Below are 19,921 nucleotides of genomic sequence, written 5' to 3' on the forward strand. Positions count from 1 at the left end.
GTCCAGTGTCTAACACGTAATTCAACCTTACGGCCCAGTCAGGGCCAGCCTTTGGTTAGATAGCGCTCAAAGGAAAAAAATGGATATCTGTCACCATTGCAAACAATTGGGCATATGTATTATAACTTGTATGCCAAACAGAAGTCACAAATTATGGTGCACAATATAATTTATGACACGCTCCAGCACATTTTTAAAAGTGGGTGGAGCTGGGCAGTATATATTCTCAACAGCATGTGTATATATACTGTATATATATAATACTGTACATCTTAGGCCGAATGCAGACGGCCGGGTCAGATTCCAACTGCGATATTTTCGCAGCGGGATGCGACCCGTGCCCCTGCAGTGTCCCGCTGCTTACCTGTCTGGTGTCTTCGCTCTTCGCATCTTCCGCGAGGCTCGCTCTGAAATAAGACATGCTGCGATTTTGTTATCGCGCGAGTTTTCTGAGAACAAAATCGCAGCTGTCTGCATAGGATTGCAGAAATTCTGCGTGAATCCGTGTGCATTCGGCCTTAGCCTGATATGATACAGTTTCTTATCAAAACAACGCTGCCCTCATATGTATGTATTATGTAACTACACACTATGCCTCACACTCACTCATCAACACCATAGCATCTACAGGGTGGCCACGGAAAAGTAGGCCGGCATCGCACTCATATGGGAGTTCACTATAAGTAAGTCTGTCTTTGTTGCTCATTGCAACCAATCACAGCACAGCTTTCATGTCTTATACTACTGAGGTAAAATGAAAGCTGCACTGTGATTAGTTGATTGGTTGTGGAAAGCTTTCATAAGAACGAGCCAACGATGTAGGCTGCAAAAGTAGCTGAGCTAACAATGACAGCGTTTGCTTGTTAACTCATTCAAACTATAAATCAGCTAGTCTAAAAGCACCCTAAGTTGGTGTTCGGGGGTCACTAGGCCTGTGTGTTATCTCTCCTCCAAATTTCTCATACGCTCCATTCTACCATAAAACATTTAGGCCTGTGTTGACAGTGTCAAAGATGATTATAAACTGGTACCCCAAAATTCTACAGTGATGTTGAGATGTGAAGTTGCCTTTTAATATACCGCGTTTCCCTGAAAATAAGACCCTGTTTTATATAAATTTTATCCCAAAAAGAGGTGCAGGGTCTTATTTTCGGGAAAAGTGTCTTATACTCACCTAACAGTCGCTGTCTGGGTCCCTCCCGCTGGTCTCTAGTGCTCCGGCAGGCTTCCATATAGTCCTCAATCTCTTGCTGGTGACCAGGCTTCAATACCCCGCCTCCAGCAAGCAATTGGTCTGATTGGTTCTCAAGCGCCACCTCAGACAATCAAAGCCGACACTTGATAACCTAATCACAGCCATGCTTTGAATAACATCAAGAGATGCTCCGTCTGCATTGAGGACTGCACAGAAGCCTACCGAAGCGCCAGACCAGCGGGAGGGACCCGGATGGCGCCTGCTAGGTGAGTATTGCTTTTTTTCCTTTCTATGTAGTGTAGCTACGGCTTATTTTCGGGGAGAGCTTATATTTCAAGCCCCCTCTATTCCCCCCCCCCCCCCCCCGCCCCCTGAAAATCAGGGTTAAGGCTTATTATCGCGACAGGTCTTATTTTTGGGGAAACACAGTAGTAACCTTCATATGTTCTGTGTTGTGTCCATGGCTAAAAAAAATGCTCAGCCACAGGTATTTCTGTCTTACTTTCTTTATTTGTGTGGCAGTGAGATCTCATTCTCGCTTTCACTTTCTGTTCTGTTTCTCCAACATAAATGCCCCCAACAAGACATTTACTGCACAGGATCAGGTACGCAACATCAGACGTGGAACATGTGAATGTCCCAGGGATCTTATAGTCCTGCTATGTGTTGGGGATTTGTATCCTGTCCGCGGTCAGTACATGTGAGCAGGTCTTACAGCTCCTTACATTACAGGGATTGGTTCCTTTGTGTGTCAGAGGGCAATGCAATCCTGATCATAAGGTTCCTCAAATTTGGAGGTTGCCTGTAACACAGAAGGGGAGGGTCTGGGAATATGGTTTTCAGACAGTCATCCTTGTGTAGGGTATGATGGAGTTTCTTTTCGGTTTTCCTTAGTACCGCCAGCTGTGAGTTGTAGGTCACTACTAGAGATACATGATTGTTTCCTTCCTTCTCTGTGTATTGGAGTAGTTGATTTCTAGGTATCCCGGTGGCTCTGGTGATTTGGTCATCAGTTGAGGGGGGATGGTAGCCCCTTTAAGAAGGTATAAATGTGGCGACCTGTTAGAGACGCCAATAGTTGTGATGGTTTCACGGGGAAATGAGACACTGGGACTTGTGTATGGCTGGAGGCCTAGTCCTTGTCACGGTGTTGCCGAGTGGTAACACAAGGGGGAATGTTTGTAGAAGTATATATCCCGTTGTGATACCACCGTTCTCACACTGTTATTCTATATGGCGAAGTAATAAACACAGAGACTTGTGTGTCGTACCTCGGGACCTCAGGAACGATTGAGACCCAGTAAACTTTACTTGGAATTAACTTTTCAAAACAAGTAGTTACAGGTACAATTCACTTGCATAAAATTACAGGCAGAAGCTCAGAGGTTGGAACAATACGGCCCTCTAGTCCGCATTATCTATATGTCACCAGTACTGGAAATTGGGTATACTCCAGAGGAGGTAGAAGGTAGGGGTCTCTCTGTATGGTGATCCTAATGGCGGACGGCCAAACAGGAAAAATAATGCCTGTAGTGTGAATGGGTACCTGGTATGGTGGGTCGCTCTATACAGAATTATTTCCGGGTTGCTCTCACTCAGGGGGATTTAGTGACACATGCAGTAGGGATGTCTCTCCTTCTCCTCCATATTAGACACTAGGAAACCAGAGGTGTCTCCCTGTGCCCCTGTGGTTTCCCCTGCGGATCGGGGAAGAGGGAAGATCCTCAGCTCTAACATGGGGAGCCTCTCCTTCTCCATTTTTAATGCAGGGAAACTAAAGGTGCTTCCCTGCATCACTGAGGGTCCTCTAACAGCATGGGTAGATGGATGATCGTCAACAACTTTTCCTGCTCTCAGGCACTCACATTTATAACCTCACTTGTACCACATGACACAGTAGGATATATACATTCAGCAGACAGAGCTGACAGGCAGTGATTTTAGGGGTGTTAAGCCTTCAGATACTGCAGCTGTGCAGCATGCACATAAAAAATTGACATGACAGTTTTGCACAGTGCATCCACATTACACAATACATGTATGACAATTATGGAGGGGACTAGGATGTTATTCTGGGACACTACATAAATGTTCATTCCTGTCTGTTGGGTTGGAGCAGATCCAGTTGTATCTGATGGCCTGTAGATGGCGGTTCTGATGAGTTGACGGTATATCTGTTTGCCAAAGAAAAAATAATTATGTGTGAGGATGAATCTCGTGAGTTGTAACACAGATTAGGAGACAATCCCATTGGCCTTAAGGTGTAGCTAGCAGGCGGTCAGCCCATTCTTGTGTGGGATGTTGGAATATAAGGACTCCACACCTATGGTGGCCAAGATTACACCATTGGGGAGGGACCTACAGTTGACAGTTTGTTCAGTAGGTCAGTGGTGTCTTGCAAGTAGCTGGTTGTATTTTGTATTTTGTTTTTGTTTCCTGAAATATTCTTCCATGTCACTGCAGAGTTCTGTTTTATCAAGTGTTTCAGTAGGACAGAAGGTAAGTCCCCTTGAGAGGACACTGAGCTCCACGTTGGTGAGGTTGTGAGATGACATATTGATAACACAGCTGATTCTACCTTTGTCCGTGTCCTGTTGGGGATTCTGTTCCATCCTGCCAGACTTAGGATGTTCCTGATCAGTGTTTGGGCACAGTCCTACTTTGAGTCAAAGTCTATGGAGTTTCTTTTCCTTGTTCTTTATTAGACACAACTGTGGTGTTATATAATAGTGTCGCATGTTCAGTTCAGTTTTAAGTCCGCTGTTGGTGTGTTCCTTAAAGTGTTCTTTTAAGTTTGTATCTCCATAAGTGCAATTTTCTTGGTGCTGCAGAAGTGGTGGGTAACAGGTTTGACTAAGGAAGAGTAGAGAGGGATAATTACCTCATGTGATCTAGACTCTATGCTTCTCTTAATACATCCCAGAATCGTGTTTGCCTTTTTGGCTGCTGCATCACATTGTTGACTCATGTTCAGTCTATGATCTATTAGTATACCCAAGTATTTTTCACATGTGCTGCTGCTTTGCCCAATTCCTCCCATTCTGTATGTGCTCCCTCCTCCCGGCTGGATCCACTTAGCAAAGCTGACTTTTGCCCTTGACACCTCACCCTCTGGAGTGCACAAAGCAGAGCCAACGTTTGCCTTGGACACCCCAACTACACAATACAGCATATGAACAGGGTATGGCATCTTGGCATAATCCATTTATTATTTAGCCCCCTGATAGAACTGATTATGGAGATATCCAAGATCATGTCTCCTCTATAGATATTGCCATGTAGATTTAGCAAATATGCATGTTAACATAGTACCATGGTTTACAACTATCGGTCCAGTGCCAAGTGCTTTCAGAAACCAGAAAACCACAGTAATTCACACAGAATTTCCAACATCTTACAAAATCTCTGTATGTTTCCAATAAAACTTTCTGGCATGCTCCAAGTTACCACAAACACTTGTGTTTTATTTCAAGGGAAAATGCTCTTTATTAATATGTGGCAGTTTATGAGGCTTCAGAATGAACATCCACAGCAACAAGGGAGAAAGCCACAATGTATCACAAGCACTACTGACCTTTCTGCGTAGAAGAGGACAGATTGCTCTACTGCAGCAAAGGGGAAAAAAATCTACTTTGCAAATAAGTTTGATTAAAAATTATTCTATCATTTTGTATACAGCTCCCATGCAGACCTATGCTTCATATACATTGCATTGGAGTGAAGTTCTCAAGATTCTATTCTTGTCATCTGGAACTGACAAAAGTATCAGGCTGCAGATCCATATAATCAGAGGAGGTGCAATGTCTAATGCTTCACCACAAGGTGGCGACAGAAGAAAAAGGAAAAAAACCGTTAGAAGATGCACTAAGTAATCATCACTGTACCCATACAAGTATTTAGGATTGTACGGAGAAGTAGACTGAAGTGAACATCTGCAGTTTTGCTACCTATTTGATTAAAAACCTGACCGATGGGTCAAAAAAATGTGCCCCATGACTTACTATATTTAAAACGTTTTTTTTATGTCCTTTAAATATTCCAGACATCAGCTGATTTTTTCCACTTCTGTAAGCCCCATCTAGTTTACATATAAGCTCACAGCATTTTTAATATATTGCAAGCTTGAAATAGGAAGGCTCTAGAAAAGTTATACCGGGGTATAACTGTAGGGGGGCAGAAGTTGCAGTTGCACTTGAAGGATTCCATAAGGTCCTGCAACCCCACAACAGGAGGCCAGTACTGTAAATGATGCATGGGGCCTGTTATAGATTTTGCATTGGGGTTTATGTGCTTCAAATTACCTCTCTGGAGCTACTTGAACAAATATTAATATGAATGTTGCCTGTAGGTTAAATGACACTCTGTGCAGACTTTTTTGCAGAATCAAACTCATAAATATGGCGCCAGAACCAAGTTCACAGCATAAATACATCACAAATCAACCTCAATACATGGATACCATACCAATACCAGAACCAAGCTCATAACATAATTACAGAACCAGAACTAAGCTCATATCATAAATGTGGTTGCAGAACTAAGGCCTCATACCCACTTGCACGCACTGATTCCACTGCTGAATCCTGAAGTGGTATCCGTGTGTGCCAGCGGACATGGAGAGGAAAAGAGAGTTTCTTACCTCTCCTATACATGTTGGCCAATTTCACCAAATCAGCAGGTTCATTGAGATATATAGCCAGCTTTATAGAGCTTTCACTTTTGCGCAAAAAATAGTACCTGCTCTATTTCCCTGTGTATTTGCGCACCAAAGACCCCTATAGAAGTCTATGGGGGTGTGCACGCAATTCGCAAAGGGATACATGAAACACTGCGCAAAACCGCAAGGAAGATAACACATCTGGACCTCATTAGGTTAAACAGTCTTTTAAATCACGGAAGGGGATGCGTCATGCATGCAGGTGAACTGGCCCTGCATTCACAAAACGTACAGTACTATGCGCTAATACACACACAAATCTACCTCGTTCGCTGCACAATTATGTTGCGCATGCGGTCGTCTGAAGCCGTTCCTAGTGCTTCTTTACGTGACCATATTTGCACGTGTTTTTGCATGCGTAAAATATTACAGGTCCACCTGTCTTCTTTTCCAGCAGCTTTCTACGTAACATGGACAAAGATAGAGCAGGTCCTATCTTTTCATGAATTAAGATTTTGCGCAAAAAGAACATGTTAGTCTGAACAAATCGATTGAAATTGCAGGCATCACTTTGTCACGTTCTACAAGCGATATTTTCACATGCAGAAATGCGTCCGCAAATATATTCGTCTGAATCCGCCATTAAACAGACGAACATATTTGCGGAGGCATTTCCATACATGAAAATATCGTCCGTACAACGCGATAAAAGCGAAGCTATCGATTTAAATGGATTCGTTCAGAAAAACCTGTTTCTGGCGCGCAAAAATCTTTGCACAAGAAAAGATAGCACTTGCCCTATCTTTGTCCATATTACGCAGAAAGCTGCCATAGAAGTCTATGGCAATCTAAAAAAAGGTAGAAGAGGGAGTTACCCTGCACACAACGGAGGGGAAAAAAGACAGCTGGCTCTAATTTTGCGTTAAATTGCCATTCTATTCCACGGAAAGGATGTAACACGCAAGCGCGTGGACTGGCACGCACATATCAGCCTGTTTCTTGCCATCTCCCAACTTAGTTTATGTGTGTTCCGTATCAGCAAAAGTATTTGTGCATACGCTTGTCTGAAACCACCCTTAGGTTTCAGGCGGCCATAAGCGCAACTACACTTGCTGCAACAGAGTGAAGTTGCACATGAACGGCTTTTTTCCCCCGTTCTTGGGCTTTTCAAACTCTGTGCCATAGTGCAGGAGTTTGCAAAAAACAGCGGGAGAATCAGTGCTGCCCTATTTTTTGCGCACGTAGTAATAACTGTGCGTGGGAAAGATAAGGCAAGTCATGTCTTTTCACAGGCGTAGTATTCACATATGGAAAAAGAGCTAGTGAAAACGGGCTTAAATGAAAACACCTGGGCCTAGCGAGTCAGCCGCCCCGCCTACTAAGTAGGAAGTCCGGCCTACTCAAACATGGCGCTGCAGGGGTCACGCAGATATGAACAGTCCCAGCAGCGCAATAAAGTACAGTAAAATGCACCCATGAGGCCACAATAGCCAGCAATTGTACTCCATGCGTAACACATATATGTCCTGCGATAGTGAGTGTAGAAGTCAACGGGTATGCACAAAAGCGCATGCAATGTGCAAGGAGATGCGTGAAGCTCTACGTAAAAGAACACATCTGCAATTCATTAGCCATTGCAATCGGCGCGTCTTTATTTGCTACGAGCAAATGAACATGCCTTGTAGGCACAAAAAGTACCGTAAAATACGTTGAGGCGGCACAAAAGAACAATGTGCGTTCCGCAAAAACGCTACGCTCAGGCACGTAGAAATACGCTTCTGCTCATGTGAAGCCAACCTTGTCCACCTTGTTTTAGGGCTCCTTCGGATGAGCGTAAGCGCAGAAACTCTTGTGACAGTGCGACTTTGTGCACTGTGAAGGTTGCACTATTGTGCGTGTATGTGAGCTTATTACTGCACTTTCTGCACTGCTGGGGACCGTGCACATTGGCGTACAGGTGTACATTTGCGCAGCCCTATAGACTCCCATGGTGCCTTTTGTGCGCACAAAAATAGAGCATGTCACATTTTTGTTTTTCTGTGCGCGCTAAAGTGAGAGTGAGCCCATAGTATTTCCGCATGCATTTACACTCGCAAAATCTGTGCATGCAATATGCAGAAAATAGAACCCATTGTTTTCACTGGGTTCACTTTTGCTGTTCCATTTTGCGCATGCTTAATTTTTGTGCACATTTGCGCCCCAAAGGTTCCCATAAGAGTCGATAGGGGTGTGCAAATGCGCACATATGTCCGCGCGGGCATGCACCAGAACCTCATTTGGCCTAATAGCCATTTAAATCAGCATATGAAGTAGCGGTATCTGCACAAGTCCACACAGTATTTGCGCAAAAAATACTTGAGGGCTTTAATACACGATCATGATTTTGTCCCATTTGGTTGCCGTGAAATTCATGCCCGCAAAACGTGACGAAATGAAACCATTGATTTCCATCATTGTGTTTTGACTAGCATGATTCTCACGCGATATTACCACGTGCGAGAAAATATACCGCAGGACCTTTCTTTCTGCTTTTTTTATTTTTACCACATGCAATAGCACGAATTTAAAACGGTAAAAAAAAATGTTGACCTATTCGTGTGCAAATACACTCCTTAGTATTTGCACATGCCCTGGTCTGTTTAAACCTTCACTGTGCAAATACATTGCGGAGGAGCGAGCGTTTTTGCTCTAACGCTCGCCTGAAGGAGCCCTTAACCAACGTCTTTTTAATGGGGAGGCACATGTTTTCCAATATCGGAACGTTATTTTACGTGTCCGCGTTCCTATCTGTTCGCACGTAGTATATAAAATATATGCAATTGAGTGATATCGTATAAATACATTCGACAGCATATCGCATGGAAAGCGCAGGCTGGAGAGGTTTATGTTGGAGGGTCTGCGGACGTGGGAGGTCTGTGGCTCATTAGCACATGGCTGAATAGCTGAGAGCCTCCGGCACAATACTGTGAGTTCTCCCAGCGCCCCTCCCTCCTCGCTGCTGCAGGATTGTGCTGTGTCAGTTGGGATCTGCTCCACTATAGTCATCATGCAGCTCTAGGAACATGTGGAGGACATGAATGGAGTGGATCCCAAGATCTGAGACTGCAGCGGTTGCCCCCCAATAACCCCTTTGTATCCTACAGGATCCATACTTGTGCAGCGGCAGCAGATCTGGGAATATCTAGCAGGGAATTCTATAATTGATCACTGATGCTTGGAACACGTGATCAATATAGATCCTAGAAGGGAACATTTGGCACTAGGCTGCTTTTGGATTGAGTGAGTTGCACTGACCAGTAGGGACCACCAGCCCGGCTACTGACCCTCACTTTCAACAATGGCTGCAAATAAGGTTGGAAAAAAACTGATCAATAAGAACCATTCCCCATCCAGGAGCAGGGATTCGGGCCAAGCCATACAAAGGAGACAAGCCCGGGTGACCGTCAAGTACGACCGCAAGGAGCTGCAGAAGAGGCTGGACGTGGAGAAGTGGATAGACGAGAGCATGGAGCAGCTGTACCAGGGCAGGGTGAGTGGAGGGGGATACAACCATATGGGGGGCAGGAGGGAGAATAGGCATATCTGGTGGAATAAGAACTTTTACTTTTAGGTTGTGCCATTCAAGTCGTATCGGAATATTCTGCATCCCCACTACACAGATTTGTGTCGGAATTTATCCACTGCCTTAAAATCCACGTATGGATTTTGGCGTGGATTTTCCCGTGCGGTGTAATATCCTGCTGCGAAGCGCAGAACTTTCTGCCCAACTATTTTACATATAATTTGATGTAGTCAATTAACCATTCCTTCTACGGAGCACGCTGCAAGAAGCAGAGGCAGGTACAGCGAACCTGATGGCTGCGAAGCCCTAAGGTGCGTTCACGTGGAAGGAATTATTCTAACAGGATGCAGCAAAATTGGTGGTCCTGCAGCAAAGTCCATATTTAGGGGTTTATTCAGAAGACTGCGCAAAAATGCTCACCGCACTGCAACGTGTTTTTGAATGAACTAGGTTGGATGAGGTAGATTTGCGCACGTGTCTATGCATAGTACTGTACTTTATAGCACACGTAGGGCCAGTTCACATGCGTGCGGCACACCCTTTCTTAGCCTAATAAGATCCGTATGTGTTTTTTGCCCCGCATTTTGCGCAGCGTTTTATGTTTCCCCCCTTGCGTATTTGCGCACCTATTATAGACGTCTATGGGGCCTTTGCTGCGCAAAATGCAGAAAGGTAGAGCAGATCTGATTTTTACTTTTTTTTTCTGCGCACGTGAAATGTGTACGAAAACCACATTCATGAGAATGAACAGATTGGATTTGGTGCGGATATTCCGCTGTCAATATCCGCACCAAATCCACATGTCTAAGGCCACTCTAACATGGCTATACGTAAAAATGCTATGTTTTTTGCACCGCGTTTACAGCACGCAGAGCTGCGTTTCTGTGCGCGTTTGCCTGTGTTTTTGCTGCGTATTTGTGCACAGTAAAAATGCAGACAAGCAAGCTGATGATGTCACATGGCATAGCAACCTGCGGAAAAAAACAGCGTGCAATTGCGTATTTAAGTTTTTTACGCACCCCATCCATTTCAATGTCGATTTATGCGAGAAAGAAAGTGCTAAAACGCCCAAAATAGGACAAGTTGCCTGTGATTTTGCGCACATAAAATGCGTGGCACAAAAAAGCCAGTGTGAGAGTGCCTATTGAAATACACTATGAAAGCGGCCCTAATGCGGATTATGATGCAGGATTGCCAGCACAATTAAGTTATTTTCAAATCTGAGTCAAAATTTGAAGATTTTGGTGCAAATATTTCCGCACAGCAGAATTATCTTGTCCAAACTTCAGTTGTGTATAGAAGCAGTTTAACCCCCCCCCCCCCCCCCCTTAGCTCCAGGGGAGGACGTAGCGTACAATCCTATAGGAACACAGAGAGTGATAAAATCATGGTGGACATGTATATATTGCTGGCTATTATCAGGTTCGATCAGTGTGGACCAGTGTGGACCACCTTTAATTACTGAAGACCCTAATGGTTTGTACCTTGATCTCACATTTTTGCCTAAACCTGCAGACAAGGGGTTGTATACCAAGTTTGGGGATAAGTTCTGGTCGATGGGAGTTTGATCGCTGGGACTCCCACTGTTGAGAAGGGAGGTCCCATAAACCCCTGAATTAATAGAGCGGCGGTCGAACATGTGCACTGCTGCTCCGTTTGTCTTTATGGGACTGCGGACGAGACACTGAGTAAAAGCCCCTTAGTGATCTCTGAGTCCCATAGAGATGAATGGCAGTGTGCATACTTGGCAGCCGCTCCATTCATACCTGGAGACATGGGACCCCGATTGTCGTGATCAGTGGGAAGACCAGTGGTTGAATATTGGATAGCAGATAGTTGGGCTAGTTGCTCACGGGCGATCGCGATATCGCCGCGAGAAAATTGGGGCGTTATCACAATTTTGCTCATAAGATGTCTGAGCATCAGCACTGCTTTCTTGCACAAAAGCATCGCAGCCGCTTGCAATTTTCTTGCACGTTTTTCTTGTGAGAAAGACAATAGGACTTTCTATTGTTAAAAACGCATTGCATGAAAATCGCAAGTTCAGGCGTTGTGATGCGATAAACGAAGGCTCCATAAAAAAACAAGGGCAATTAAAAATGACAAAGCGCAGAAGGTATAGGGCATGCCGTGATTTTTGTTCAAGCAACATCGCATGATGCAGATACGCAGGAAAATCTCAGGGAGTAAATCTCCCCCATGTGTTGCGGATCCGGACGCTTTTTTTTTCTCTAGGGGATCTGCTGCGCATTTTAATCCTTGCATTTCGAGGGATGAACTCAGCAGCATAAATGGACATGCTGAAAACTTAGAAGCTGCAGCATTTTTAAAAAACACTGAGAATTTGTTGTGAAAATTTTGCGAAGCATTTGAAGGCGGTTTTAGAAACTCCCTCCCTTCTCCGGCTGCTGTCATTGGCTCCCGTAGGAGCCCAAGCATTGGCCAATATATTCTGGCCCAAAAGATAGTTCCAGGACTATCTGTTGGGCCCGATGTAAAAACGCCCAGCGCTATATTTGCCGGCCGGACGCTTTTACGTTAGGGGAATACGGCCATGTGATCTGATGCGTTGGAATCCAATGCATCAGATCACAGCGTATATCGGGCGACCATGAAAACAGCGGGTGTATATATGCTCGTAGGAAAGAATCCTAATAAAGGCAGCTGTCTTTTTTTCCGCAGGGTTGCACCGTTCCACTTGATTTTTTTGAACCTGCCATAGACTTGAACCCATTGAAATCGATGAGTACGCTTCATCACCACCCCCTGTCCTGATTTAAATGGCTATTAAGCCAAGTTAGGTGCAAAAAATAGGACCTGCTCTAATTTGTGTGTATTTGCACACCAAAGAGCCCCAGAGAGGTTTCTGCACGCGCAGGTATGCACTAATTGAGTGTATTGCAACATATACTCTTCTGTAAAAGCTCTAATTTACAGCACCGGCGACACAGATGAACAAACTTGGGCTACATTCACACAAGCGCGAAACTCACGCAAGTTCCGTGTGTTACGAGAATGGAGTCATGCAAATGAGCAATATATTTTTTTTAGCCACCCCCTCCTCCTTGCCTCGATGCTGTGAGGTAAAAAATCACTGCATGTGCTGTTTGTTTTCAATGGGACAGTCAAAAACATCACATGCCGTGCGATCTGATGATTCCCAGTGAAACACCAGATAGCCGGCTCAAGGTTGACTCAGCCTTCCATCCTTCCGAGGTTGGTAAAATTAGCACCCAGCTTAGTGGGGGGTAATAAATAAATTAACAGAAAGCGCCATGGAATAAGTTGGCACTATACAAATAACAAGTCCCATTCCCACCCCTCCGGATGAGCAAATCTGCATGAAAGTATGCATGTGACATATTTTTACCATTTCTAAAAAACAAGTTGATTCTCCATGTTGGATTTTTTGTCATTGGCTGCGACTGTATTTGTATGACCAATCACGCTCGTCGCGCCTCAGCACATATATTACTATATCACACTTCTTTTTATTTGCTAGTTGCTCAATTTGGCAGTTCTAATTGTTTGCAGGAAGGGTCTGACATGTAATATAGAGGCCACCCGATGGGTCCCTACAATCAGTATATCGGAATCTACTGTGTATGACCAACTGTAAATTGTTGATTTTCCCACCACAAACAGCATAAAAGATATTTATTATACATTATATTGTTTACTTAAATACAAAGTATCAAAAATGGCAACAGTCTATTGACGGCTGCTGGAGGCTTGCTTCACATCTGCATCTGAACCTCGGTGAAGTTATCCGGATATGGAATGATGTATTTGCTGGTATAATATTAAATGAGCTGCAGCAGATAAGTCTGAGGCCGGCTTTACATAAACTGTATCAGGAAAACCCGCAGCAAATATGCCGCAAAGCCAAACTGGCCAAGTCCTAAATAGTGCGGAGCTTGACATGGTTTTTGAGGCGGATCTGTGCAGTTTGGATCCGAATGCAGATTTAGCCCGGTCAGTGGGCACAGCCCATGTAAGGAATTCCGGCACATAGTCACACCGATAACTGTGAAGAAGTGACGGGACTAAATCCACCTGCGGATCTGTAGCTGCAAAATCTGCTGAGGTTTTAGGGCTCCAGCAGATCGGTGAAAATCATGTGCGCAAACCGCAGAACGTAGAACCAATTGGTTTCAATGGGTTCCCTCACATTCAGCTTTTTGCGCTATATTTTCGCGCAGGTGAAAATATACGTGACATGCTTTATTTATGATAAATGATGGCAGATTTTAACTCTTGTATTTCTAGAGTTGAAATCTGCAGCATAAATGGATTTAGAATCTGCAATGTTTTTCAAACGTTTTTTAAATCTCCTCCACGTGGCTTGCGCTGTAAATTTCTGCCGCAGAAATTCCACAGCGTTTACGCTTTGTGTGCAGGTGGCCATAGAGAAATACCAAAAAAAAAAATGAGGGAAACTTACCTAGACCAAATTTTTTGGGTTGTAAATTGTAGTAAACCCCCTTCTACTAAATGACGCCCATTTGAAAATATGTTCAAAGTCTTGGATGGAGGAAAAATTGCAAATGGACCCAAATCTTTGCTTGCACAGCCCTTATTAAAGGGGTTGTCCCGCGCCGAAACTGGATTTTTTTTTTTTTCAATAGCCCCCCCCCCCCGTTCGGCGCGAGACAAACCCGATGCATGTGTTGAAAAAAAAAACGGATAGTACTTACCCGAATCCCCGCGCTCCGGTGACTTCTTACTTACCTTGCGAAGATGGCCGCCGGGATCTTCACCCTCGGTGGACCGCAGGTCTTCTGTGCGGTCCATTGCCGATTCCAGCCTCCTGATTGGCTGGAATCGGCACACGTGACGGGGCGGAGCTACGAGGAGCAGCTCTCCAGCACGAGCAGCCCCATTCAACACGGAGAAGACCGGACTGCGCAAGCGCGTCTAATCGGGCGATTAGACGCTGAAAATTAGACGGCACCATGGAGACGGGGACGCTAGCAACAGAACAGGTAAGTGAATAACTTCTGTATGGCTCATAATTAATGCACAATGTACATTACAAAGTGCATTAATATGGCCATACAGAAGTGTATACCCCAACTTTGTTTCGCGGGACAACCCCTTTAAATTCCCTCTATGCAAGCCTAAAATAAGTACACGTGGCGGTAGGAAAGTGGTCTCGCTGTCCTATAAATCACTGTCGGCTTATTTCATAGAAGAAAACCTGTATGTCCACTTAAGGCTTTGTGTGTTGGCCTGCAGCTCTGGCCGTCCAGTTGCTGGGTAGCTGCAAGGACAGGATGACGGCAAGCAAGGATCTCCGGAAGTATTTTGAAAAACTGTATTAGTTTTCATCATACAATGCAAAAATCCTGCCTAATTGGCTGATATACGGCAAACAAATGCTCATAATGTGTGGTAGGGGGCTGCCAGGATCCAGACCAATACAATCACAACTCCTGGTTGTCTCTATTGTAGGTCTTAGGTCTCATTCACACAATCATGTCCAATGCATGAAAAGCAAACTGATTTTAATGTGTATAACCTTGTGATATTTTTTATATGTCCATGTGTGATCCGTGTCATCCACCTTTTTTTTTTTTTCTTGCGTGTAAAAAAGAACTGAAGGGGATTTAATTTCTTTTCTAGAATTGCTTGCCAATGATCAGTGAGGGCGCACAGATGTCATCCGTTTTTTCTCAAGTCCCCATTGACTTCAGTGGGTGACTGCCATTGAAGAAATTGGCCAACAATAGGACATGGTGTTATTTTTATTATTTGTTACAGACATCTCTGGAATGGCTATAGAAATTATACAGACTGCTCCTGGATTATTTCCCCCCCCCATATCTGCTCAGGGTTTGGAAGCTCTAAAGACATTGGATGTCTGTGGGGACCTTATGGGTGTAAAAGTGGCCTGACCTCCTCCTCGGTTTAGATTTATAATTACAGATGAGCGAGCACACTCAGATACAGCAGTCACTCGAGCGCGCATCACTCTTCTCGAGTAATTGCTTACTGGTCCGAGCGTGCTCAGGGGGGCAGCGGGGGGTGGAGGGGGAGAGTGAGAGAGATCTCTCTTTCTCTCTCTCCCCCCCCCCCCCCCCAAGCACGCTTGGACCAGTAAGCAGTTACTCGAGAAGAGCGATGCTCGCTTGAGTAACTGCTGTATCCGAGCGTGCTCGCTCATCTATATTTATAATCCTTCTTAGTTTGTGTTGTGTTGCTTTTTAGTAAAGTTTGTCCTATCGTCATGTTCTCCGCTGCAAAGTTTTCTGCTGCAAAGCCTCCCAGGATCCTGCTGTGTCGGTGACAGCCACAGTAATTGTACTGACTACCGAGGGAGCCAAGTGTTTTGTACAAGACGCAGGGGGTCAAGTCAGAAGCTAAAAATAAAGTAATTGTTTCTGTGTTTTCTTGGTCTGGTTTTAAAGGTGACAGCAAGTAATGAGGGCTAAAACTCAGCTTTATATAGACCCTGAATAGCCTGTAACTCTTCCTTATTATTATATGACCTATAGGGTCCTCAGTGTGGAACTTGAAGCTCCTTGGCACCAAACTCTAACAGGGCCCCCACCTACCATGTGGATAACCATTCTCTAACTTCCATCCACTGTAATACATTGTGTAAGTCTAACTCGCAAATACAATGTGCAAAATAAGTGGCATGTACGCTATTCAAATTGGGTTTTATACAGACTTATTATTGGGTCCAATATTTCTCTGAAGGCTCGTTTGCCCGACAAGGAACAGTAATTAGTCAAGGAATGAGCAAATGCTTGTTTATCGGCTGATCGGCTCATTTATGCGAGCATACAATTGCTCGATGCTTGGCTGCTCATCTCCTGTGTAATCTGGGAATTGTGTAGCAGATCTGTTGTGACGCAGGGTTCAACATAAGATGCATCAGATGGAGTAACCAAAGTGTACATTGTTTATTTAAAAGGCACGGTAGAATGCTGATGATTACACAAACTTTTACTTATGGGTACTTAAGCACTATCTACTATTAAGTACAACGTAAGGGTGCATTCCCATGAACCTTATATCGGCTTGGTTTTCACGCCGAGCCGATATACGTCGTCCTCATTTGCGGGGGGGGGGGGATGGAAGAGCCAGGAGCAGGAACTGAGCTCCCGCCCCCTCTCTTCCTCCTTTCCGCCCCTCTGCACTATTTGCAATGGGGAGAGGTGGAACGGGGGCGGGGCTAATTCATTAAACTTAGCCCCACCCCCGTCTCGCCTCCTTTCATTGCAGATAGTGCAGAGGAGCGGAGAGGAGACAGAGAGTGGGCGGGAGCTCAGTTCCTGCTCCTGGCTCTTCCATCCTCCCCCCCCCCCCCCTGCAGATGAGGACGACGTATATCGGCTCGGCGTGAAAACCGAGCCGATATACGTTCGTGGGAATGCAGCCTAAGACAACTAATAATACCTTGTGAACCATTTGTAGCAGTAGTAATACCATTGTGAACAATATTGACAACACTCTGCTAATAGCAGTAGCATCTCAGAGAAATACAGGTTACAGAATAGATTGCAGATCTTCCCTTTTGGGGGTAAAATTCCAATTCATTCTATTAGAAAGGCCAATTACAGTATACACTTGTGATCTCTCTTTAAGACTTGCTCGATACCCCAGGCAACACTTGACTCTCCCCTTGCCAACAAATGAACAGAGGCTCTAGCACAAGGAACTTGCCAACAGTTCAGTGTCCTTAGCATAAGTCCCGTTTCCTACAGCAGGCCTACAGACTAACTATATTTTAACCCTTCCTGTTATGTACAGCCAGTGTTCCTTATGAGGCCAGCCTCACTTACTGTTTGATTTGTGGGAGTTGCTGCTTCTACCGACTCCTGCAGCCTTGTCCAGGGGTCAGGAGCACTCCTCTTTGCCAGCATTATGCTATCCTGCTCCTGTCCTGTGTCACCTCATCAGTGTTCTCTCTCCCTCTCTGGCATTATCACAGATGGCCACCTCTTGTTCTTTTCACATCAGGGCATTCGCCAATCCTCATCAATCCAGTGAGCATGCTCATTTCCTTGTGGCAATTCTGGCGCAACATTTGGTGCATCTTCCCAGTCTACCTTTTATGGCATCATTAACCCATTAGAGTGAGGCCCTTACAGTATCACTGCAGGATAAGACAACACAGGGTTTGTTTATAGTCTGTAACCATGGAGACACATTTGTTTGCATAGGAGCTGTTGACACAAACAGTTGGTGATTTTTAATAAAGATAGTATTTGCAGTAAGTTGTTTTTAATTTTTTTGTTTTGTTTCCAGTGCTTTGGAGCAAATGAAAAAAAAGGTGGCGTGGCTCGTCCTTTACATCAGTTGTGTTTATGGAAAAGCTTGGATTCTTTGCCAAAGCTGTGTTTCTGGAAACTATTTACATAGCAGTAGGTAACTCTATCCGGGGACATTGTGTAGATGTCCAGATCAGCTGTATGGCTCCTGTTTATCTAGAATTTGCTAAATTTATATGCTTTTTTTCCCCCTTTTTTAAATATTTGTGCGTAGGAAAGAATTCCACCATAAAGCCGGGTCTCATTCTGGAAGAATTACAGCAGAGTTCAGGTGTCAGGGGCCGAAGAGACCTAGATTTTTAGATAGACTTTTAGCAAATGGAATTTTTTTTAAAGGAACCTCTTGTCAAATATTGATCTTGTGTAGTGGGTGTGTGCAGAGGGGGTGGCGGGAGAGGGTGAACATGTCAGTATGGTAATGGGCAACAGGGCTAAAATTCTGGATTGATGCTACATATATATTACATGTTTCTGTCGGCTAGAACCATCATAATGAATTTTATTAATTATGGTCACATTGCTAAAAATTATTTTGGGCATATACCCTGGTTTCTGGCTGCTGGATGGGGAAATGGAAGGTTTCAGCAAGTGACTCTGCTTCGTCCATGGTATTTATATACAGGGCAACAAAGTGAATCCTTGCCCCAGGGAGTCTCCCTACCCGCACAGGACTTGGTCTTAGAAGGCACCAATGGCACCATGGACCTAAGCCGGGACAAAGGTAAAGCTGCAAGACAAATGAGGCCGGTTTCCAGTGGCTAAGTGTGCGCACACTTGACAGATAATGGTGGTGTGATACCTATGGACTTGGGGAGAATCTTCTCCAAAGAGGACCAAGTTACACAGGGATTGTGACGTCACTTTAATGACAGCATGTTGAAGAGAGTTAGTGAATTGGTTAACTTGGTTTGCAAGTAGAGTGATGTTATATGAAGATGTTATATGCTGGGGTGGCAAGGCAATGTATAGAGGTACTGAGTGACTAGAAAAGGTTATGAGAGGTGGTAGTAATTTTCCACATTCTGTGTAGTTTAAGAAATCTACCTTGCACTTACAGGGCAGTGATTCCACTAGGCTGTGGAGAAGGTCTATACCAGCGATGGCGAACGTTTTATAGACCGAGTGCCCAAACTGCAACCCAAAATCCACTTATTTACTGCAAAGTGCCAACATGTCAGAGGGCGGGGCTTATCACCTCGTATAATTTTACCCCCGTCATTCTCAAAAGTACAGGACGGGTTTAAAACAGACAGGGTGCAGATTTTGACTGCTTTTGGGATGCAGAAATACTGCAGAATGTCCTCAGCAGAAATTTCTGTGGAAAATTCTGCAGCATTTCCGCATCCAAGAAGCAGTCAAAATCTGCACTCTGTCTATTTTGAAACAGCCCTGCCCATTTCCGCCAGATGTAAACATACCCCAACGGTAATAGTGACACCTCACTGCAGGCCCCCTGGTACTAATAGTGACACCCCACAGCAGCCCCCTGGTACTAATAGTGACACCCCACAGCAGGCTCCCGGTACTAATAGAGACACCCCACAGCAGGCCCCCGGTACTAATACCAAAACAGCGGCCTCCAGTACTAATAGTGACACCCCACACGGCCTCCAGTACTAATAGTGACACCCCACAGCAGCCCCAGTGTAGTAGTGACATCCCACAGCGGCCTCCATCCCCCCGAGACCCACATACTTACCTCCTTCGCGTGGAAGATCACCTGCTCTGTGATGATCCCAACACACACTGTGACGTCAATGTTCTCACGGACGCCTCCTCCCCTCTGCTCTTGCGGAACCAAGTAGGAGACGTCAGGGGAAGGGGGGATCCTGGCTGCACACTGACATCACAGTGTGGCCAGGATCAGCGCCGCTAGCAGCGCAGTGAGTGAATACCGTCAGGGGAGCCGCGGCCCCTGACGGTATTCACTAACGTGGTGAGCGGCTGATGGCGATGCGTGCCAGCAGGAAGGGCTCTGCGTTCCGCCTCTGGCACGCGTGCCATAGGTTCGCCACCACTGGTCTATACTATGTGCTGATGTTTGCACTTACGGTGCAGTAGGCCACGATGATAGTATAATGCCATGGACCTTTGAACATATGATGATGTTGGTATGAAGTACGACAACGGGTGTGCATTGATGCTAGTATGGTTCACGTTCTTTGTCATTCTGAATATGCTACATATTGTAAGTGTGACTGGACCTGTATCACAACATCACCCAC

The 19,921-nt window shown here is 44.9% G+C and overlaps 1 protein-coding gene across 1 annotated transcript in view; it reads left to right on the plus strand.

Moving 5' to 3' along the window:
• Positions 1 to 8,853: 8,853 nt before the first annotated feature.
• Positions 8,854 to 19,921, plus strand: part of LOC136580514 (protein phosphatase 1 regulatory subunit 14A-like) — a 35,614-nt gene continuing 24,546 nt past the window's right edge. Inside the window, exon 1 of the mRNA XM_066581124.1 lies at positions 8,854 to 9,381. Within this exon, the coding sequence (XP_066437221.1) occupies positions 9,190 to 9,381 (192 nt within the window). The 5' untranslated portion in view covers positions 8,854 to 9,189. The remainder of the gene's footprint in view (positions 9,382 to 19,921) is intronic.

Source organism: Eleutherodactylus coqui, chromosome 10 (genome assembly GCF_035609145.1).
Source record: "Eleutherodactylus coqui strain aEleCoq1 chromosome 10, aEleCoq1.hap1, whole genome shotgun sequence".
Taxonomy (NCBI): domain Eukaryota; kingdom Metazoa; phylum Chordata; class Amphibia; order Anura; family Eleutherodactylidae; genus Eleutherodactylus; species Eleutherodactylus coqui.